Below are 24,095 nucleotides of genomic sequence, written 5' to 3' on the forward strand. Positions count from 1 at the left end.
CAGAGGGCGTGGCCGGCCTGTAAACCACCACAGGCCCCTCGCCCAGGCCACCCCATGCCCCAAGGGAACCCCCACCCTGATCTGGGACACCCTTCAGGGCAAATCAGCTGCCACCCACCCATGCACCAGGACTCTATCCTATCTAATAAAAGAGTAATGTGCAAATTGACCATCACTCCAACACATAAGATGGCTGCCCCCATGTGGTCAAAGATCCTGCCCCCATGTGGACACAAGATGGCCAGCAAGGGAGGGCAGTTGGTAGGGACCAGGCCTGCAAGGGAGGGCAGTTGTGGGTGATCAGGCCAGCAGGGGAGGGCAGTTAGGGGTGACCAAGCCGGCAGAGGAGGGAAGTTGGGGGCCACCAGGCCTGCAGGGGAAGGCAGTTAGGGGTGACCAGGCCTGCAGGGGAGGGCAGTTGGGGGGGACCAGGCCTGCAGGGGAGGGCAGTTAAGGGCAAACAGGCTGGTAGGGGAGCAGTTAGGCATCAATCAGGCTGGCAGGGGAGTGGTTAGGGGGTGATCAGGCTGGCAGGCAGAAGCGGTTAGGGGCACTCAGGAAGGCAGGCAGGCGACCAGTTGGGAGCCAGCAGTCCTGGATTGTGAGAGGGATGTCCGACTGCCCATTTAGGCCCGATCCCACTGAGATTGGGCCTAAACGGGCAGTCGGACATCCCTCGAGGGGTCCCAGATTGAAGAGGGTGCAGGCTGGGCTGCGGAACAAACCCCCCCCCCCACCATGCACGAATTTCATGCACCGGGCCTCTAGTTTTTATATATTTCTTATCATAGTATGGGGTGAAACTAATTTTCTAAGCCTGTTACTTGGATCTAGAAACATTTCTTACTTACGTGTATGAGAGAGATGAACATCCCTGAAACATCTTCCTCAGATAGTTCCTAGGGTTGGGTCAGCAATGCAGGAACTAAATAAGGTCCATCTTTTTTTGTAAGTGCTGGCTAGTAAAGCAGAGGGAAAAGATATTTCCCATCCTATTGCTCTCTTCTATTTCCCTATACTTCCCTTTCTCCTTGGTACCAGTTTCTTTTCTTTTTTTTTATTTCTTTTTTTAAAATGTTATTGTTTAAGGCATTACAAATAGTAGTACATATGTCTCTTTTTTTCCCCATTGACTTCCCCCTGACCTCCCCTACCCCCCTGCACTTGCCCTCATCCCCCTGCCCCCAGTGTCTTGTGTCTGTTGGTTGTGATTATATGCATGCACACTTTCTTTTCATGATTGCAGTTGACTACTTTTATTCTCTTCGTGAGTGCCTGAAAATGGCTGTGTCTACTTCATGTGAATTATCCTAGACATGATTGAATTGAGTCAATTTCTAAGAGATATTTGAAAAATTAGTAAGCTGCTTCAAAGTTTGTGCCAGCTTATGGAATTCTTCCCACATGTCTTAAAGACCCTCCAGAATATGTGGTACAATTAGTACATATTGACTTAGGAATTTCCCAGCTAGTGTGTTTGGACATTTGTTATTTTTTTTCCTTTGGCCTGATTTATACAGAGCCCCCAGTCTTTTCAGACTCCAGAACTGTGAACTAGGTGAAACCTGATTGTTAAAGTCCTGTCAGTAGAGCACAAAGAAAAATGGACTATAAATGTTTGTCTTTATGACCTTAAATTCTCCAAGAATTCTCACTCTACTTTAAGTAGTTAAACTTCAGGCACCTGATTATAGAATTTTCTTCCAGAAGAGAATTTACCTCTAGAAAATCCTAGAACATCCCATTGTCTCGGTTTAGTACTCTCCTCCCACCCCCAGCCTACTTGGATAGTACTGCTGTTTAAGATTTCTAGCTTTTTTCTACCCATTTTGAACACTTTGTTTCTTTATCCTTGTTGCAAGAATTGTTATAGATTTTGAATTGGCAATGTTTTATTTCTCCTGTGCCCTGAAGTGCTTCTCTAAATAATATAGTTGTGGTCTTAAAATGATAATGCATTCTTTTTCTTTAAAGCTTGTAGCTTTTATAACTTTTCAAAAGTAAATCATATGGATTTACTTTTCTTACACTTAATTTCATGAGCCAGTTGCTCATGGGAAAAAAGACATAAAGGTACTTCCAAGCTCTAAATCAGGGATTAAGAAAGCATCTGCTGTAGGTTGTCTTTTGTGTTTCAATAGGAGAAGAGTTTTCTGTAAGCTGGCACAAACTTTGAAGCAGCTTACTAATTTTTCAAATATCTCTTAGAAATTGACCCAATAGCTGCCTGTTGCAACGTATGAATCATCTTGCATTATTTGTCCTTTTCTTGAATAATATGGAGGATAATGGGAATCTTTAGTAGATAATCCTGTTTGACTTATTTTCCTCTCTGAATATCAGAATGCCTAGTACATAATAGGCACCTAATAAATGTTCATTGGATAAATGAGAGAGACAATCAAAGGTTTTGGAACCCTTACTCTTCACTTTTATAATTCCCCATTTATGAATCTCTCATTAGGCAAGGGATTAAAAGACCTGGTTTCTGGTTTTATATATACTTTTTATATATACTATCTTTAACATGAGACTCATAATACATTACAAGTTATTTGAAGGCCCCAAAGAGATAATAAATAGTTTTAAACATTTAAGTACCTTATAGCACAGAACTAGGCCCTGAGCAGTATATACAAGAAACTGAAGTCATTATTCTTGCCTTTGGGGAGATACTAGTATTGTGGGGTATAATGAAGCCCAGTTCCACAAATGTAAAATGAAAAAGTATGAGATGTGTGGGATGAATCTGGGATTATTTTCTTCTAGAACATACAAATGTTATGTTGAAGAAGGGATTGGATATGGATAACATAAAAGAATTGTATGTCTGTGAAGCATTTAAGTGGAATGAATCTGTCATCTGTTTTCCAAATTTGGCAATACATAGAATAAATAAGGAATCTTTTAAAAATATCATTGCATAGGCCACATCCTAAACCAACTATATGAGAGTGGTGGGGGAGGCTTGGAAATCACTGTAATTTTTAAAAATCTTCCCACGTTATTCCAGTGCATAGCCAAATCTGATAACAACTGTTCCAAAGTTGTGCTTCTGAAACTTAATCACTTGGAGATTTTGTGAAATGCAGAATCTGATCCAGTAGGTTTGAGGTGGAGCCTGAGATTCTCTATTCCTAACAAACTCCCAGATGATGCTGACACTTCCCGAACAAGGACCCCACTTTGAATAGTTATCTTCTAAATTGTATATAAATATACATATCAGGTAGTAAAAAAAATGGACACGGAAATAGCATTTATTTAGTACCTATGTGCCAGAAACTGTGCTGGTAACTTTATATATTATACTATTTAATCTTTTTGTTGTTGTTGTTAACCCCCACCCAAGGATATATTTTCCATTGATTTTTTTTTTCAGAGAGAGTAGAAAGAATGGAGAGAGGAGAGAAAAATCGATGTGAGAGAGACGCATCGATTGGCTGCCTCTCACTCATGCCCCAACCAGGGCTGGAGGGCCGAACCTGCAACCCAGGTATGTGCCCTTGACTGGGAATCAAACCTGCAATCCTTGGGTCCACAGGCCAATACTCTAACCATTGAGCCATGCAGGCCAGGGCTATGTCATTTAATCTTAAAAACAGAAAATAATAGCTCAGCCAGTGTTGCTCAATGGTTGAATGTTGACCTATGAACCAGTAGGTCACAGTTTGATTCCCAGTCAGGCACCTGCCTGGGTTGTAGGCTTGATCTCCGGCAGGAGGCAGCCAATCAAAGATTCTCTCTCATCATTGATGTTTCTATCTCTCTATCCCTGTCCCTTCCTGTGTCTGAAATCAATAAAAGTCTATTTTAAAAACTATTTTATAAAACAAAAAATAATATAATAAGAATAAGAATGTTATTACTCCCATTTTAAAAACAAAGAGTCACAAGTTGAGTCAGTAAATCATTTTCTAAGGTTGGACAGCTAATTCATGATGCAACTTGGATTCACACATAGGTATGTCTGACAGCAAAGCCCATAGGTTAAGGGACATTTTTGGATACCCTCATATGATAAGAATAAGCATTTAGATTTGAAATAGTAGGCAATGTCTTTGTAGCAATCTATTCATTGGATCACCTAAGGAAAGTTCCCGTGTTGCCAAGCTTGATTTCACACTCTTCCTCTGTATAGTATATCTAGGCAAGTAAAGAACATGATATTGTGCATGCCTCTAGGCTAGGGTTGTGCTCCAATATTATGGTATCAAAGATCTTGGAGAAGTTAGAGTAGAATGTGAATAAATATTAATTTCAAAGTAGTAGTGCTCAGGAAGGATGTAAAGTAAAGGATTCAAAAGTAAAACACAAACATTTTTCAACTATTGATGTAAAAAAATTGTTGACTATAGAGGAAGAAATTGTGTTTTCTGAAATTATTTGGCTCTGACTCCTTGATTCTTTTAAATGTTCTTCCAAATGAAAATATCCCTTAAGTAAAGATAGCTTAGCTCCTCTCTTTGTTTGTTTGTTTGTTTTTTTTAAGTGATGTTCCCCCTCTCCTTCCAGGAAGCTGAAAAATGAACTCTTAGAAGCAAAACGTAGAAGTGGGAAGATTCAACAAGACACCAGCAGAGTCTGTGTTCACTGTCAGAGAAACCTGGGCTTAATATTTGACCGGGGAAACCCATGCCAGGCCTGCTCACTGAGGGTGTGCAGTGAGTGTCGGGTCTTGGGCCTTGATGGCAGCTGGAAGTGCACTGTCTGTGCCAAAGTCACGTGAGTTTCTTGATTTTGCTTGAAAAGCCAGATTTCAAGACTGAAGGGATTGGAATGGGAAAAGCAAGAAAGAAAAAGAATATTTAAAATTTTCGGATAGAATGTGGAATTATAAGTATAGCCCAATCATGGGTTCAGCAAGGCTTTGGCATTTGGCAGTGGTGTGTGTGTGTGTGTGTGTGTGTGTGTGTGTGTGTGTGTGTGTGTGAGAGAGAGAGAGAGAGAGAGAGAGAGAGAGAGAGAGAGAGAGAGGAATAGATAAACAGAGACATATACAGAGTCAAAGATAACAGTATTTTTATTGTTTAACACTATAACATATAGTAAAATTAGAAGCCTGACAGAATGAGGTCTCTTTCTGAATTTGAAAACCACACAGGATCTTTCTTCTATTATAGCCCCACTTGGCTCTGTGTGGCTTCTCAGAAAGCGCAGTTTCCCTGAGACATTTAGGGTAACTGGCAAGATAGATATGAAATTTCCGGGCTGCTCTCTCCACATCAGCTGAGAGACAAAACTAGAGTAGCTCCTGAAGTTTTGCCAACCTAGTTCTTGAGAAAGGGTGAAGGGAGAGAACCTTCTCATTCACCTCTGTGTTTAGCCTATTGGAGTAAAATGGTCACAGGATTCTCTATTTCAACCTGGGTATAAGTCAAGAATCATTGTTTTCTAAGTTTAATTAAACTGGAGTCTAAGCCTGATGTGGCCACTACTAATCCTGGATCCTACTAATTCCATCCTTTTGAAAAGTCTCTCCCTGGACCAACCCCCAAAGTCACTTAATCTCCTCTACCCTAGGAGGTGCCTAATAATCTCATCTCAAGGCAACTTCATGTTGATCTGTTTCCTGTGGTTGAGGTGTGGGAGGGTGCTGAAATCACTTCAGATTCGTTTGATTTGGTTTAGTTAAGTTTATCTTTTCCCCTCACTAACACATTCTCTTATAGGTGTTAAGAGGATAATTTTAGGGGAAAAGTGAATAGTTTAGTAGTAAGAGTGAGTGACCTTCCATCTCCAACCACTCTGAATAAAGGCTAGTGTGTTCTATTGAGGATTCCTATATTCAGTGATTGCATTATTTAATCTATGTTATTCCTCCTGTACTTTTTCATAAAAGTGATCCTGAAATGAGCAATTCATGCTATGTTTTTTACACTGGATTAAGAGAAACAGTTCTAAAGAAATGAACCATTTAAGTTATTTTATTACTTTCTTTGAATGTATTAATATACTTAAGTAACCATCTTTAATATTTTATCCAACGTAAGTAAATTCCTTTTAGTGTTTCCTTCCCATAATTAGCAAACATCCTTCTTTAGATCTGTGGGAATGAACACTGATTTTGAAATCATTGACATATGGGTTGCAATATAGCCTTTGTTGATGTTTGTATTCTTTTTCTAAACTGAGTTTAGGAATCTGCAAATCAGGATGCACAAATAATACTAGATATCTTCTTATTTTTTCTCATAAAATAAAATTATTTACTTTGTGTATTTCTCTATATACCTGTACAGGAAAAGTATCAATAATGCACGTTGTTTTCTACTTAAAAGTAATCTATATCTGGCCCTAGCTGGTTTGGCTCAGTGGATAGAGTGTCAACCTGTGGACTGAAGGGTCCCGGGTTCAATTCCAGTCAAGGGCACATGCCTGGGTTGTGGGCTCGATCCCCAGTAGGGGTCGTGCAGGAGTCAGCCGATCAATGATTCTCTCTCATCATTGATGTTTCTATCTCTCTCTCCCTCTCCCTTCCTCTCTGAAATCAATTATATATATATATATATATATATATATATATATATATATATATATATATATTTAAAAAGCAATAAATATCTGTGACTGAAGTAAGCAATGCAAAAAATTGCTGTTTCAGACCTTGGGCAATCCTTCAGAATGTTTGGGTGGGGCGGGGGGGGGTGCGTGGGAGGAATGAGAGACATCTGTAATATACGAAAAAAAAAAAAAAAAAAAAAGAGAGAAAGTTTGTTTGGTCCTGGTTGGTTTGGTTCAGTGGCCTGTGGTCCAAAGGGTCACTAGTTCGATTCCAGATCAAGGACAAGTACCTGGGTTACGGGTTCACTCCCTACCCATGGTCATGGCCCATGCTGGAGGCAACCAATAGATGTGTCTCTCTCATATCCATGCTTCTTTCTCTTTCTTCCTCCCCCCTTCCGACCACTCTCTTTGAAAAGCAATGGAAAAAATATCCTCAGCTGAGGATTAACAACAACAAAAAGTTTGTCTCATTGTGAAGTAATGGGTTTCTCCAATTCTGATCTACTTAATTTAGCATGTCAGAGTTGAATATAAAGGCTCTTACTACAGTATAGTAAAATAATAAATCACAGAGAAAATAATAAATAAATGGGCATACCTTCTTCAATTTTAGTTTTACTTCCATACAATTTTCCAGGAGTATTTGTGCCTCTCAGTTCTTAATAACCACCAGAAGACAACAAATTAATAAGAAATAAAGTAAAAATAGGAAAACATAGAGAGTAGCATCCTTTTCCTTTATGGATATACAGTATATGCTCCTTTATGAATATATATGTACATGGCCTTTATTTTTTTTACTAGAATTAACTCACATACACAAAAGGGCACAAATAACAAATGAATAAGTTTCTGAATTTTACCATTATTGATAATTTATTTTTTTAAGATTTTTTATATATTTTTATTGATTTCAGAGAGGAAGGGAGAGGAAGAGAGAGGTAGAAACATCAATGATGAGAGGAAATCATTGATTGGCTGCCTCCTGCACGTTGGACTGAGCCCACAACCCAGGAATGTGCCCTTGACTGGAATCAAATCTTGGACCCTTCTGTCCGCAGGCCAATGCTCTATCTACTGAGCCAAACTGGCGAGGTTGCATTATTGATAGTTTAGATAATATGATTCTTTGCTGGGGAGGGAGGGACTATCCTATGCAAAGTATGATGTTTAAAAGAAGTCCTGGCCTCTATCCAGTAGATGCCAGTAGCACCCCTCCCCCTTTCCAGTCGTGACAATGAAAAATTACTCCAGACATATCCCCTGAGGAGCAAAAGCTGGCCCTGGATGAGAAGCACTGGTGGACAGCTTGGTGGACTTTCATTATATCTGTGTCTCTATCACTCAAGTGAAGAAATGAAACCTCACTAACACCCCAGAAGCCTTTCTCATTCCTCTTCCCAATCACTACTCCCTTTTAATTCCCCAACTAATAAGCACTATCCTGCTAACACAATAGATTAGCTTTGATTTTTTATACAGCTACTCCTCGATTTATGATGGGGTTACATCCAGATAAACCCATTGGAATTTGAAAATACCTAAGTTGAAAATGCTTGTAATACACCTAACTTACAGAACGTTCTAGCTTAGCCTAACCTACCTTAAACATGCTCAGAACACTTACATTAGCACAAATCATCTAGCACAAAGGCCATTTTATAGTAAAGTGTTGAATATCCCATGTAATTTATTGTACGTATCTCTTTTGCACCATTGTAAAGTTGAAAAATCATAAGTAAAAAACATTGTAAGTTGAGCTCTGTCTGTACATTATATAAATCAATTTATACAGTGTGTATTTGTTTATAACTTACTTGGGTTAACATTTTATTTGTGAGACTAATCCATTTTTGCTGCATATAGCAGTTTAGTCATTTTCACTGTTTTATGCTATCACATTTTATAAATATACTAGAGGCCCAGTGCACGAAATTTGTACACGGGGGGGGGGTGTCCCTCAGCCCAGCCTGCACCCTTTCCAATCTGGGACCCCTTGGGGGATGTCCGACTGCCCGTTTAGGCCCGATCAAACATCCCTCTCACAATCCAGGACTGCTGGCTCCCAACTGCTCGCCTGCCTGCCAGCCTGATCAACCCCTAACCACTCCCCTGCCAGCCTTATCACCCCTAACTGTCCTCCCCTGTAGGCATGGTCCCCCCCCCCAACTGCCCTCCCTTGCTGGACCAGTCACCTTGGTGACTGTGAGACCCTAGCCAAGGCAGCAGGTCTCTGGCAGGGGTGGCTGTAGAATCCCGGGTGGTGTCTGAGGGCACCCTGGGTGGTGGTGTGGCTGGGTTCTCAGTTACATCAGCGGGATCTAACTGTCTCTCTCTCTCTCTCTCTCTCTCACACACACACACACACACACACACACACACACACACCACATGTCCATACACTCATCTTTCGCTCCCTTACTCACTCGTGCTCTCTCCCTCACTGCCGCCTTCTTCCTGCCTCTGTAGTATGGTCTGTAGTATTATTAACCTGTTCATGGATGAAGTCTCCTCTCCCAGTGTCTGGGTATGTGACTCACTCTCTACCACATTGGCCAAACAGGACAAAATGCAACTTGACAAGACTCGACAAAAAGGGAACAAAACACAAATGTACTCACTACACTGATAACCCCAATATAAGTGACCACCAGAGAAAAGAAAATTAGGGGAGAGAAAAGACCACACGAATGATATCAAAGAGAGAAAAAAATGGTATGAGAGAAAAGAAAAAGAAGAAAAATGACTAAAAAGGAAACACCAGAGAAGAAACAGATAAACCAAAACATACAAATACCAAATACCCAGTAAAAAGGGTCGGGGAAGAATCTGTAGAGGTTGAGCTTATATAGAGAAAGTAAGGTTAAGGAATTGTGTGAATATGGGGAGGATCTCAGTTCAGTATAGAGAAAGTAGAAAGAGGATGAGTGGATAAGAAGAAAGAGAAAGAGAAGGAAGAAAAAATAATAATAAATTTACAAAAATAATTAAAAATAGGATGAAAATTAAAAAAATAGAATGATGAAAAAATGCAAAAAGAAATAGAAAATAAAGAAACAAACAAAAAGGAAATTAAAGAAAAAACAAAATAATAAAATAATAAAAATGAAAAAGTGAAGTGTCATTCCTCTCTGCTGTGTTATATTTCCCCTAGTGGGGATGGTTTAAGATCCCACACTTCTGTACTGCCTACTGCTTCTCAGTTTCCTGTTGCTGGGACTGAACAGCCTCTCTTTCGGCCAGTCCCTGAGGGCTCTGAGAGACTATTCAGTTTTGTTTTGTTTTGTATCCTTTGTAACCCTCAGAGTGTAGTCTGGTTGTGGCTGTATTGGTTGCCTGGAGACTGCAGGGAGAGGCCATCTCTTCAGGAGAAAATGGCTGCCTAGGTCTGGCACAGCAGGTATGACTCAGCGCCAGACTCTGGGCCACCTCTCTCCCACCCTCTTCTCTCCCCATTTTTTGTCCAGACTCCAAAATTCCACACCTCCACCTGCACCTCATCCATGGGTGAGTGTTTGTATTTGAAAGGTCCTATGAACTGGGTTTAGCAAATTAAAGGAAAGACCAAAAGGAAGGGGAAGAGCTGTGTAACTGTGAGCCCCTCTCCCCCCGGCATGGTGCAGCTTGGGCAGCCATCCAGACTGCTCCCTCTGTGCTCAAACTCTCATGGCTGTGGGCTTAGATCCAGAATCCCCTCCTGTCAGGAGCCCTGTGGACCTCCTTTCCACAGTCAGATGCTACGCCTGTCTCAAGGGACACAAACTCAGTGCTGTGTGGTTTTCTTTTGACCCTCTGGGCTTGGAGGTCTTACTGTTCTCTTCAGCCCCAATCCCTAATTTTACTGTTCTCCAGGTATCATCTACCCTTCCTGACTGTGAATTGTCTCACCAGTTGTGTCTACTTCGCCAATTAAGGGTGGATGGTATTCGATTTAGTTGCTAGTTCTATCTGCTCCAGGACAAGGTTTGGGACATGTCTGCCTATTTTGCTGCCATTTTGTCTCCCCTCAATAAATAATCTTAAAGGCAGCAAGAGAGAAAGAGAAAATTATATACAAAGGAGTTCCCATTATAATGTCAACTGACTTCTCAAGAGAAACACTTCAGGCCAGAAGGGAGTGGCATGAAGTACTCAAAGTAATGAAAAGCAAGAGACTAAATCCAAGACTACTGTATCTGGTGAGGCTATTTAAAATTTAATGTGAAATAAAAAGCTTTCTAGACAAAAAAGTTTAAAGGAGTACATTACCACCTAACCAGCAATTGAAGAAATGTTAAAGGGACTGCTTTAAGAAGAAGGAAAGGAGAGAGGAAGATAATAGGCATAAAGAAAATAAAAATGGCAATAAATAAATACCTATCAATAATCACCTTAAATGTAAATATATTAAGTGTTCCAGTCAAAAGACACCAGGTGGCTGAATGGATAAGATAATATGACCCAAATATATGTTGTCTACAAGATACACACCACAGAGCAAAAGATGTACACAGACTGAGAGTGGATGGATGAAAAAAATATATTCCATGCAAATGGAAAGGAAAAAATGTGGAGAAGCAATACTCAAATCAGAAAAAAATAGACTTCAAAACAAAGGCCATAACAAGAGACAAAGAAGGCCACTTCATAATACTAAAGGGAATGATTCAAAAAGAAAATACAAACCTTATAAACACATATGCACACAATATAGGAGTACCCAAGTTCATTAAAGAACTCTTAGTGAACTTTAAAGGTGATATTGACAGCAGTACAGTCATAGTGGGGACTTTAACACTCCACTGACATCACTGGATAGATCTTCCAGACAAATAATTGAAGAGGAAACAGAGGCCATAAATGACACACTAGATCAGATGGGTCTAAGTGATATTTACAGAACATTGCACCCCAAAGCAATAGAATATACTTTCTTCTCAAGGGTACATGAGTAATTATGAAAGATAGACCACATGTTAGGGCACAATACAAGTTATACAAATTCAAGAAGATTTATATAATATCAAGCATCTTCTTGGATCACACTGGCATGAAGATAGAAATAAACAATAAAACAATTCAATAACACTCAAATACATAGAGGCTAAATGGTATGTTATCAAAAAATGAATGGTTTACCAATGAAATTAAATAAGAAAATTAAATAAGAAAATAAAAATTTCTGGGAAACAAATGAAAATGGACATACAACCACCCTAAAACTATGGGACATGGTGAAAGCAGTCCTGTGAGGGAAGTTCATAGCACTACAGGCATACCTCAAGAAACAAAAAAAGTATGAATAAATTATCTAACCCTACAACTAAATGAATTAGGAAGAGAAAAGCAAGAAAAGCCCACAGCAAGTAAAAAGAAGGAAATAATAAAAATCAGAGTGGAAATAAATGACATAGGGACCAAAAAAAAAAAAAAAAAAGCAGTACAAAAGATCAATAAATCCAAGAGCTGTTTCTTTGAAAAGATAAACAAAATTGATGAACCCCTAATCAGACTTATCAAGAAACAAAGAGAGAGGATCCAAATAAATAAAATCACAAATGAAAGAGGCGACATAACAATGGACACATTAGAAATACAAAGGATTGTAAGCAAATACTATAACAACTCTATGCCAACGAAGTGGACAAGCTGAGTGAAATGCACAAATTCTTACAAACATACAATCTTCCAGAATTCAATCAGGAAGAATCAGAAAACCTGAGTAGGCCAATAACAATTGATGAAATTGAAGCAGTAATTTAAAAACTTCCAGGAAACAATGTCCTGGACCGGATCGATTTACAGGTGAATTTTACCAAACATTCAAAGAAAAACTAACATGTATCCTCCTCAAATTATTCCAAAAAATTCAAGATGAAGGAACACTTATGAGCTCTTATTAGGAAGCCATTATTATCCTAATTCCAAAAAGAGGTAAAGACACTACAAAGAAAGAAAATTACAAGCCAACATCCTGATGAACACAGATGCTCAAATCCTTAACAAAATATTAGCAAATTAGATACAGCAACATATTAAAAAGAACATACATCCTGATCAGGTGGGATTTATTCCATGGATGCAAAGCTGGTACAATATTCACAAATCTATAAATGTGATACATCCCTTAACCAATTGAAAGATAAAAGCCACATGACCATATTAATACATGCAGGAAAAGCATTAGACAAAATCCAGCACCCCTTTTTTTAAAATAAATATTTATTGTTCAGATTATTACAGTTGTTCCTCTTTTTTACCCCCATAGTTCCCCTCCACCTGGTTCCCATCCCACCTTCTGCCCTTACCCCCCCGTACTGTCCTCATCCATAGGTGTACTATTGTTTTCCAATCTCTTCCTGCACCCCCAAACCCCTTTCCCCCCGAGAATTGTCAGTACACTCTCTTTCTATGCCCCTGATTCTATTATATTCACCAGTTTATTCTGTTCATCAGATTTTTTATTGACTTGATTTTTAGATTCACTTGTTGATAGATATGTATTTGTTCTCACTATGTTGTTCATAATTTTTATCTTTACCTTTTTCATCTTCTTCCTCTTCTTAAAGAATACCCTTTAGCATTTCATATAATACTGGTTTGGTGGTGATGAACTCCTTTAGCTTTTTCTTATCTATGAAGCTCTTTATCTGACCTTCAATTCTAAATGATAGCTTTGCTGGGTAGAGTAATCTTGGTTGTAGGTTCTTGCTATTCATCACGTTGAATATTTCTTGCCACTCCATTCTGGCCTGCATAGTTTCTGTTGAGAAATCAGCTGACAATCATATGGGTACTCCCTTGTAGGTAACTAACTGTTTTTCTCTTGCTGCTTTTAAGATTCTCTTTGTCTTTTGCCCTTGGCATTTTAATTATGATGTGTCTTGGTGTGGTCCTCTTTGGATTCCTCTTGTTTGGCATTCTCTGTGCTTCCTGGACTTGTAAGTCTATTTCTTTCACCAGGTAGGGGAAGTTTTCTATCATTATTTCTTCAAATAGCTTTCCAATCTCTGGCACCCCCATAATTCTGATGTTGGTACGCTTGAAGTTGTCCCAGAGGCTCCTTATACTATCTTCATATTTTTGGATTCTTTTCTTTTTGCTTTTCCAGTTGGGTGTTTTTTGCTTCTTTGTATTTCAAATCTTTGACTTGATTCTTGGGATCCTCTAGTCTGCTGTTGGATCTCTGTATATTATTCTTTATTTACATCAGTTTATGCTTAATTTCTATTTGGTCCTTTTTCATATCCTTGAGGGTCTCACTAAATTTATTGGCAGTTTATTCTTGAGTAACCTTATAACCATGGTTTTGAACTCTACATCCAGTAGTTTACTTTTCTCCATTTCTTTCATTTGTGACCTGTTTCTTTGTCTCCGCATTTTGGCTGCTTCCTTGTGTTGATAGAGTGGCTTTGTGTGCTAGGTGTCCTATAGGGCCCAGTGGCTCAGCCTCCCTTATTACCTGAGGTGGACACTCTTGGTGCACCTCTTTGTGTGATGTGTGCAGTCTGTTGTAGTTAAGCCTTGATTGTTGTTGGTATCACTGGGAAGAATTGACCGCCAGGCCAATTGGCTGTGAGGATCAGTTGTGTCTACAATGGGAGAACTTCTGTGCTGGAGACACCCTTATGGGGCAAGACTTGCTTCAGTGGGGCTTTGATGCTTACTGAGTCTTCCCCCTGAGTGTGTCTCTTATGGATCTGAAGAGTTGTAATCTGGATGGTCTTACTCTGACCACTGGGTACACTGGCTCTTGGATCTCCAAGGATGTGCAAAGTCAGCCACTGCCTGAGGCCAACCAACATGAGCTACAGAGAGATCTGCAGATTCCTCCTCTTTGTTTGGGGTTTGGAGGTGCCAAGATGATGCCCAGCTGTGAAGCAATGCAAGCTGCTGTCCAGCCTTGGACCTTCTTTTGGAGGCTCTGGGGCTCTCTGACTCAGCTGCAGTTTGTTAGGTTTTAGATTGCAAAAGGCCAGGCCATTCATATGCAAAACCTCTGTGCACAGCTTGGGTGGGGTTGCAAATTGTGTGGGGTGGGGTCTCAGGGAATCACCAGGGTGGAGCAAACAGCAATGGCCAACCATCAGCAGTGCTCTGAAGAGGACCCTGGGTCTCTGTGTCCCGCTGCATCATGCAGGAACAATGATCACTGCAAGCACCTCTGAAAGAAAGCCACCCTCACATTCCTGCCTAATGCCAGACAGTCCAGTTTCTCTCCGTATGAGTCTGGGTGCCCAGAGTCTCACCCAAAACTGGAGTTCAGAGCAGTTGGGAGCTTGTATCTCCCTCCTGATTGAAAATGACAACAGCATACCCAGTTGCCAGCCCTTTTCCGCGTGCACCCCCATACCTCTGCACTTCACTTCCGCAACTCTGCACCTCCTCCCTGTCTCAGTATGCTTTTCTCTTTCCTTCTTGTTGTATAAATTCCACTCCGCCAGTCTTCCCGTGGTTCTGGATGATATCCATTTTGACTTTTAGTTGTAGTTTTCAAGTGGTTGTGCGAGGCAGCAAGTTCAGGTGTTTACCTATGTCACCATCTTGGTTCCTCCTCAGCACCCCTTTTTTGATAAAAACACTCAGTAAAGTGGGAATATAGGGGTGATATCTGAACATAATAAAGGTCATATATGACAAATCTACAGCCTACATAATACTCAATGGACAAAAACTAAAAGTGTTTCACTTAAGAACAGGATAAGACAAGGATGTCCACTTTTACCACTCTTATTCAACACTAGAGGATCAGTGCATGAAATTTGTGCACTGGGGGGGGGTGGTCCCTCAGCCTGGCCTGCACCCTCTTGCAGTCCGGGTGCCCTCAAGGGATGTCTGCCTGCCAGCTTCCATGGGGAACAGGCCTAAGCCAACAGTTGGAAATCCCTCTCACAGTTCAGGATCCATTGCTCCTTACCGCCTGCGTGCTCACTGCTCCTTACTATTCGGCTCACTGCTCCTTAGCACTGCCATGGAGGCAGGAGAGGATCCCACCACCACCACTGCACTCGCCAGCCATAAGCCCTATCTTTCTGTGTAGTTGTCTGTGGGACAACTACTCTCTTCCTCCTCATTTAGGGCAAGTCGCATGTGAGAGCAGAGCATGCTGTCGTGGAACACAGAGGGCTGCCCAGAGGCGAGGGGAGTGGCTGGGCCCACAGGGTGAGAGGTGGACACAGAGGACACTATCTCACCCAATTGTGGGGTGGGCTGACTGGCTTTCATCTGCCTGACCCCACCCAGGATGTCTTCCTCTCCATTTGCCATCCTTCTATCTGTGACACCTGTCACCCTTGCCAGGCCTCCCCCAAAGTGAGTTCAGCTCAATCCCTGAATGTAAAAGGGCACAGTGGGGGGCTCCACTCCAGTGTCCCCTGATTTTCAGTGAAAGGACCTGGTCTCAGGGCGGTGGCCACAGCTGCAGAACATAGACCTGTTTCAAGAAAAGTTGGGAATGCAGACTTTCATACGAGCCCATATTCCAAAAGGTGGCAGTTTATTCACATTGTGGCAAAGACACCTTCAAGAGTAACATAAATGGGTAAAGTCAGGGCCAAACTGGGCCATTTCCTCATCCACTCTCTCTGAGGAGCATGGACAGAACCAAGTCTCAGCTCTTTGCAGGAAACTTCCCAGGTTTTTTTAAGCCTAAAGGACAGTAGTCTGTCTCCATTCTTATTCTTTGGGATTTTTTAATCCTTGGATAAAAGGATATGTACATTGGGGCAATCCTCTCAAGATACAATATTCCAGTTGCACCCCTGTGATGACAGCACCCCTCAGAGGGAGGGAGCCAACAGATGGGGAGCAGGGAATTCTGAAAAACAAAACAAAGGTTCAGAACACGGAAGAAGTCCTTGGTGTTCTGCTGAGAAACTTGGACTCTTTCCTCTGTGCTCACATAACTGTCACATGCCAGGCAGTCACTCAGAAATATCTTTGCATCGGCCAACTAATGGAATTCTCCCTTCTCTCCGTTCTCCTGAGAAGGACTCCAGACATTGACTGCGGCATTCTCTTGATCATCGTTTGTGTTTTTTTTTCCAAAATGTTACAAAGTTTATATGAATATAACATACAAAGATGCAGCCTCTTTTGTAGGAATAGGAAGGAAAGGGGTGGCTAAGTAAAGCACACAGATCTGCAGCAAGCACCAGCTGTGGGGAGGGCCAAGGGGGAGAGGAGGTTGGTACTGGGGTCGAGGCCCTAGAGCCATTGCTGGGGAAGTAGGGATCCCCTCTGAATGCCACATTCTGATGCTAAACTAATTGGTCAAGCTGAGGCAGAGGTGGGTGGCCATATCAGCCATCTTTGGTGCTGTTTACCCTTTCCCACCCCAGCTCTGTTGTAAAATCCCAGAGCCCTGGATTTCAAAGGCACCATCCAGAGCAGAGACCCTGGAAGGGGGTGAGAGGAAGTGAGTAGGGCAAGTTTGAAAGCCGATATGCCTGTGTGCTGAGGGATGGCTGGAGACAGTGGTGAGAGGTAGCAGAAGGGCTCTCATACATACCCTTCTGTGGGGGCCACAGGTGAAGGGGACCAGGGGAGTAGGATAGGGATGGGGCACCATGGCCCAGCCTCTTAGGCATCCCTGTCTGTCCTCTGCAGTGTACATGGAGGAAAGGGGCTACCTCTGAGGAGGGGCCAGGCCAGGCCAGGTGACCATCTTGAGTTATGGCTGAGGTGATGGTCCTCACCTTGAGATGCCTCCTAACTGGTGATGGACCCAAGTCTGACTTGTACCACCGCCACAACCACCGGGACTCAGGCCTGACTCCTGCCACCACCGCCGCCACCACCAGGACCCAGGTGTTCAGTTGTCCATCCGGTTGTGATGGCCCTAGGCTATTATTAGTATAGATAGTACTGGAAGTCCTAGCCACAGCAATCAGACAAGAAGAGATAAAAGGTATCCCAATTGGAAAGCAGGAAGTAAAACTGTTATTATTCGCAGATGGCATGATATTGTACATAGAAAACCCTAAAGACTCTACGAGGAAACTACTAGTCTTATTAAATGAATTAGGCAAGATAACAGGATATGAAATTAACATCTGTAAATCCATGTCATTTTTATACACCAATAATGAACTCTCAGAAAGAGAAACTAAAAGAGCAACCACATTTACTATTGCAATATTAAAAATAAGATACCTAGGAATAAACTTAACCAAGGAGATAAAGGACCTGTACTTGGAAAACTATAGGACATTGAAAAAAGAAATCGAGGAAGATAGAAACAAATGGAAGTGTATACAATGTTCATGGATTGGAATAATTAATATCATTAAAGTATCTATACTACTCAAAGCAATCTACGGATTCTTGCAATCCCTATTAAAATACCAATAGCATACTTCACAGAGCTAGAAAAAATATTCCAAAAATGTATATGGAACCCTAAAAGACCCTGAATAACTTCAACAACCTTGATAATGGAGAACAAAGTAGGAGGGATTACAATACCAGATAGCAAACTATACCACAAAGCCATTATAACCCAAACAGCCTGGTACTGGTACAAGAACCAGCGTATAGACCAATGTAACAAAACAGAGATCCCATAAATTGACCGAATCCATTACAGACAATTAATATTTGACAAAGGAGGCAAGAACATACAACGAAGTAAAGACAGTCTCTTCACCAAATGGTGCTGGGAAAACTGGGCAGGTACATGCAAAAAGATGAAACTACACCACCAACTTACACTATACACAAGAATGAACTCAAAATGAATAAAAGACTTAAATATAAGGCATGAAACCGTAAAAATCTTAGTGGAGAATACAGGCAGTAAAATCTCAGACATCTCATGTAGCAATACGTTTATGGATACATCTCCAAGGACAAAGGAGACTAAAGAGAAAATAAATAAATGGGACTACAACAAATTAAAATGCTTCTGCATAGCAAAAGAAATCATTAAGAAAACAAAAAGGGAACCCACTGAATGAGAGAACACATTTGATAATGATACATCTGATAAGGGGTAAATATAAAAATATATAATGTACTCAGACAAATCAACAAAAGGAAGACAAACAATCCAATTAAAAAATGGGCAGAAGACCTCAATAGATATTTCTCCTAAGAGGACATACAAATGGCCAAGAGATATATGAAAAAATGCTCTGTCACTAATTCTCAGGAAATTCAAATTAAAACCACAATGAAATACCACCTCACACCTGTCAGAATAGCTATCATCTAAAACTCAACAAATAACAAGTGCTGGCAAGGTTGTGGAGAAAAGGAAACACTAGTTCACTGCCAGTTGGAATGCAGATTTTTGCAGCCACTATAGAAAACAGTATGGCATTACCTCAAAAAATTAAAAATGGGAACTTCCTTTTGACTCGGGGAATCACACTTCTGGCAATATATCCCATGACCCCCCCCCCAAAAAAAAAATAAGAAAGAATATAGGCACCCCTATGTTCATAGCAGCATTACTTACAATAGGTAAGATTTGGAAACAGCCCAAGTACCCATCTGTAGATGAATGGATAAAAAAACTGAGGGATATTTGCACTATGGGATACTATGCACTGTAAAAAGAGGGATCTCTTACCCCTTGGGACAGCATGGATGGACCTGGAAAATATTATGTTAAGTAAAATAAACTAATCTGAGAAAGATAGATATCACATGATCTCATATATTTGTGCAATATAATGTACAAAATGAATTGACCAAAAAAATAGGACCCGAAGCAGGGAGGCATGGAACAAACAAACATACCTCATGTGGGGTTGGGTGGATCAGAAGAGATAAACCAAAGAACTTATACACTTACTAGAGGCCCGGCCCCCAAAATTGTGCACAGATAGGGTCCCTAGGCCTGGCCTGCGATCAGCGCCCATCTTCCCTGGCTGCTGGCAGCAAACCCCAACCCCCGCTGCCGATGCCATCTGTGTATAGGGCAAGCAGCGTTAGCCTGCTGCCACCCACCCCCGGTTCCCCATTCCCCATCAGGCGATAGGAGCCTGCCAACGTGGGGGAGGGACCGAGAGGTTGGCCAGCATGATTCAATAGGGTGATCAGGGCCTATGGGCTGGGGGCAGCTCCTGCATTAAGCGTCTGCCCCCTGGTGGTCAGTACGTGTCATAGCGACCGGTTGTTCCACTGTCTGGTCTATTTGCATATTATGCTTGTATAGATATAGATATAGATATAAGATATAGATATAGATATAGATATAGATAGATATAGATATAGATATAGATATAGATATAGATATGCATAGCCCATGGACATGGGCAATAAGGTAGTGAAGACCTGGAGGTTTGGGTAGGGTCTGGGAGGAGGAGGGTAAGGAGGGAAAGTGGGAGATACCTGTAATACTATCAACAATAAAACATATTTTAAAAATGAAAAAAACAAAAACAACAACAACAAAAAAACATGTAGTTGAGTGAATCTGGTCCATAGGCCACAGTTTGCCGACCTCTGCCCTATTGCTTTTCTGAATTTTCTGTATTTATTTTCTCACAAACTGTGCAAGTCATTTTCTGAACTGATCTGGCCCTAGCCGGTTTAGCTCAGTGGATAGAGCATCAGCCTATGGACTGAAGGGTCCCAGGTTTGATTCCAATCAAGGGAACATACCTTGGTTGCAGGGTACTCCCCAGCCCTAGTCAGGGTGGGTGCTAGAGGCAACCAATCAATGCGTTTCTCTCACATTGATATTTCTCTGACTTTCCCTCTTATATCCAGAAATAATTTAACCCATTCAAACATTTGGTGTTTCTAGATTAGATCTTCTTAGATTTGACATATTTTATAACCATATTTTATACAGTTTTGGAGCTAATTCAATAGTCCTTGTTTCTCATTAGGTGATCTAGCATCTTGGGAATAAATCTGAAATGTACATGCTATGGTCTTTCTTTTCAATGAATAATTTGCTCTGAGGATAGCATGTTTATTCTTTCCTCAGTAAAGGAATTGTTTATAACTTACATTTGTCTCCTGTGTTCAGAAATAGGATTTCAGGGTAAATGCTTTGGCAATAATTTGGCATATTTTTCTGGAGTTATTTTTATATTTAGGATGCAATTGTTGTTTTCTAAGTCCAATCAGTTACTGAATCACATGGGTATAATATTCTGGAGCTAGAAATCTCTATTTGACTCTCAGCTGCTTTTCTTCAGCCACCATATCGGATTTATCACCAGTCTTGCTGATTCTCATCCTCAGTGACCCAAGTGTCTACATCTTTCTTTTCACCCCTTGCCCATATGATACCCTGGTTTACATCTTCATAATTTTCTATGCCATCTATTGCAATAACATCCTAATTGACCTGTCTGCTTCTGGCTTTTCCCTTCTCCATATAATGTTCCAGAGATTATATTATCCAAACTAAACTTTCAAAAAACTTCCAGAGTTCCCCCATTGCCTCCAGAATGGCATTCTTACTCTAGCATAACATTCAAATATTTCCATTATATGACTGAATCCTATCTTTCAACCTCATTTTCAATTATAATCTTCCATACAAGTGTTGGGACAGTGGTTATTGAATACTATTTTCCCAATGATAGAGATGGGCCATGTTCTGGTAATAGGCCTGTGTAACTGGGTTAAAGAGTTTGTGTTACTATTACAAATGGGGCTTAAAAGATTCCTTTGATTATTCAAAGATCCTTATTTTTTATCTTCACAGAGATGTGATTGTGAAATTCAGGCAAGCTCTTTTACCACCTACATTTTTAATTTTTTCCTCTCCTCTCTGTTAGTCTTGCCATTGCCCTAGCATAGGTCTTGTCATCTCTCCTGGACTATTGCCAATCTGTCGCTTTGTCCCATTCTCTCTTTAATCTAACCCCATCATCATATTATAGTAAGTTATCATTCTAAAACAGTTTTATCATGGCCCCTTTTTAATTCAAAACCTTCATGTGTCTCCCACTGTTTCCACTGAAAATTGTTTACCTACTTATTCAGTGGTTAAGAATTTGAACCCTAAGCCAGACTGTTTGGGATGAGATCCTAACTCTCCTACTTACTAGCTATGTGATGGGACATGTCATTTTATTGCTCTGTCTGAGTTTCCTCATCTGTAAAATGGGGATAATAATGTTTATATAGAGTTGTTATGTGGATAAAAATGTATTAAGTAGGAAAAGCCATCACCCGGTACCTGGTACATAGTATATATTCAACTAATAGTGGCCATAATAACCACCATAGACTACTGCAGAGATTGAAATGAACTTTATAAATAACTGCCTATTTTTTATTTAATTCAGGATTTTTGAGAGATATATATTTAGCTAAATAACTGAATTTAAATGTTCCTCCTTTTTGCCCTGTGCAGGCAGCTTAAGATTGTAACTGGTGAATGGTTTTTTGAAGAAAAGGCAAAACGTTTCAAGCAAGTCAATATTCTAGGCACTGATGTTGTCCGACAGTCCATCTTAAGAAGAACTCCAGGTAATTAAATCAATTATTTGGTTTCATAATTGTTTTAATCTTCATTTTGGCAGGCTAGATAACTTCCCTTTATTATGTAGCAAATGACCACAGTTGAATTTTCTGAATCCCTTAGGTCATTTCAAAACATGAAATCTAAATTTGCAATTCATACAAGGGAAGAGGAAATCAGTAGAAAAAATACACAGTGATTTTCTATATATCTGATACACAGATTCTTAAAGGAGATATTTATCTTCATCACAGACAATTTTTTTAACTAAATTAACTTACAATATTTTACTAAATATTAAAGGAAGTAACACAAAACACATGAATTAAATAATTCACATTGTCACATTGTGAAAGCAATTCTCGACTTTTCAACAAAATGTTTTCCAGATTTCTTTTATATGTTACTGTTTATAATCCAGTAGTTCTCAACCAAAGCATAATATTGTGCATTGTGCCCCCTCCCCCAATCGAGGGGAGCATTTAGAAATGCAAGGGTGGGGTTTAATGGAATTTAGCAGTCAGGTGTCAGAGATGTTCCATAGTCTGAAAGGCACAGGGCAGTTTCACTCAATGAAGAATTATACTGTCACCAAATGTGAATAACAGCCCACACTGAGAATGCTATTCTGTGCATTCAAACTATAATTTAATTGTTAAATACTGGATAAAACTTGTGTTTAGGAGCATATTCCTCATGTGTGGTGTAGTAAAGGTATCTTCTGGCCTATTCCTAGAAGATACTGGAGACTAATGCCTTTGTTTTGCAGTCTGGCAAGAAGGGCCTGAAATATCATTGACAATTATTATAGACTTCTTTGCCTTGTGCTAATGTAGGAAAGTGAATGAAGAATGGAAAATTGTTCTCATCTCTAGCCATTTTGTATGTAAATTTGTCTTCTGATTATTTTTAATGAGGAGCTAAAGAAACACAAAGCCAAGAGAAAAACCACCAGGATGCAGAAAAGTCAAACACTTCACCTTCTCCTGGGCAGAAGGCCAGCCATGATGAGTCCAAGAGAAAGGGGTAAGACAGCCTTTACAAAGGAATTTTTTACCTTTATTCCAGACACCTCTGAAATAAAGACTCATCAGTATTTGAAGTCTAGTGTCACTTCAGTAACCCAGAGAAGTTCAGAGACTCAACCAAAGTTACATTCTCCTAAGGAAATGCAGTTTTAATTACTTTTAGTCTTAGATGAATAAAAGTCCCCTCTGATCTGAACATCTAAGAGTTTTTCTTGCATTTGACATATCCAGACTTGTACCAAGTGGTTCCCATCTCTTCTAGGTACGTTTCAAGTTCAGGGCCAGTCCTGCATATAAAGAGGTGATGACTGACTTTGTTGTAGAATGTCAACACCCCTCCCCCCCATCCTGAGTGCTGATATGTGAAATATCCAAATCAAATACTTATTAATTAGACAGAAAACATTATATCCCCTGTTTAAAATATAGGCTTCCTTAAGGAGAAAAATCACATTTGGCCACCTCAGTAACAATTCACAAAGTAAATCTATGTGTCAGGTACTGAGAATAGGAATAGGAGACACATCAGGAAATAAGATTCATGGAGGCCCTGGAAAATTGGGGACAAGAGAGTTCCACCAAGGGAAAAAAGTGGCATATAAAATGATGGCTATAAGGACCAAAAGTCAAACTGCTGTTTCATAGCATTTTTCAGTTTTCATTTCTCAGGAAGCTGTTGATTAGTTTTTTGGTTGAGGTAGTGAGAGTTCTAATATGCACCAAATCACTTTGTGGTACTTTCCAGGTAGCATTGCATCATTTTCTCAGCAGAAATCAATGTGAGAAACTGCCAGTGTTTGAGACTTTTTCTGGCTCTACAGAAAGTTGTGTTTTTTTTCTTTTTTAGAATTTTGAACTGCAAGTAGGAATGAAACCTAAATGTCCCTCTAACTAAAACACTTATGACTAATCATGTCTTCATTAATTAGTAGAGATGAATGGAAAAGATAGCCTAGAGTGACTATACATCCCATGTATTGATTCTTCCTATCATGTTGCATTCGTCACTCCTCATGACTCCTACAATGCCTTGTGCCTGTGCATCACTCCTTACATTCTGACACACACACTGCCTCCCTGCCCCCCACCCCACACACTTAATTGTAAGCTCCCTTGGTACTGGGCCTGTTTTTTTTGTTTGTTTTGTT

General features: G+C 40.3%; 1 protein-coding gene across 1 annotated transcript in view; it reads left to right on the forward strand.

The window, feature by feature from the left end:
- Nucleotides 1-24,095, forward strand: part of SYTL5 (synaptotagmin like 5) — a gene marked incomplete at its 5' end in the record, with an annotated part of 209,368 nt that overhangs the window by 34,910 nt on the left and 150,363 nt on the right. The window contains 3 exon segments of the mRNA XM_080653897.1: nucleotides 4,516-4,725; nucleotides 21,812-21,927; nucleotides 22,837-22,945. Coding sequence (XP_080510023.1) covers nucleotides 4,516-4,725; nucleotides 21,812-21,927; nucleotides 22,837-22,945 — 435 coding nt within the window.

This window comes from Plecotus auritus (genome assembly GCF_963455305.1).
Source record: "Plecotus auritus genome assembly, chromosome: X".
NCBI classification, from domain to species: domain Eukaryota; kingdom Metazoa; phylum Chordata; class Mammalia; order Chiroptera; family Vespertilionidae; genus Plecotus; species Plecotus auritus.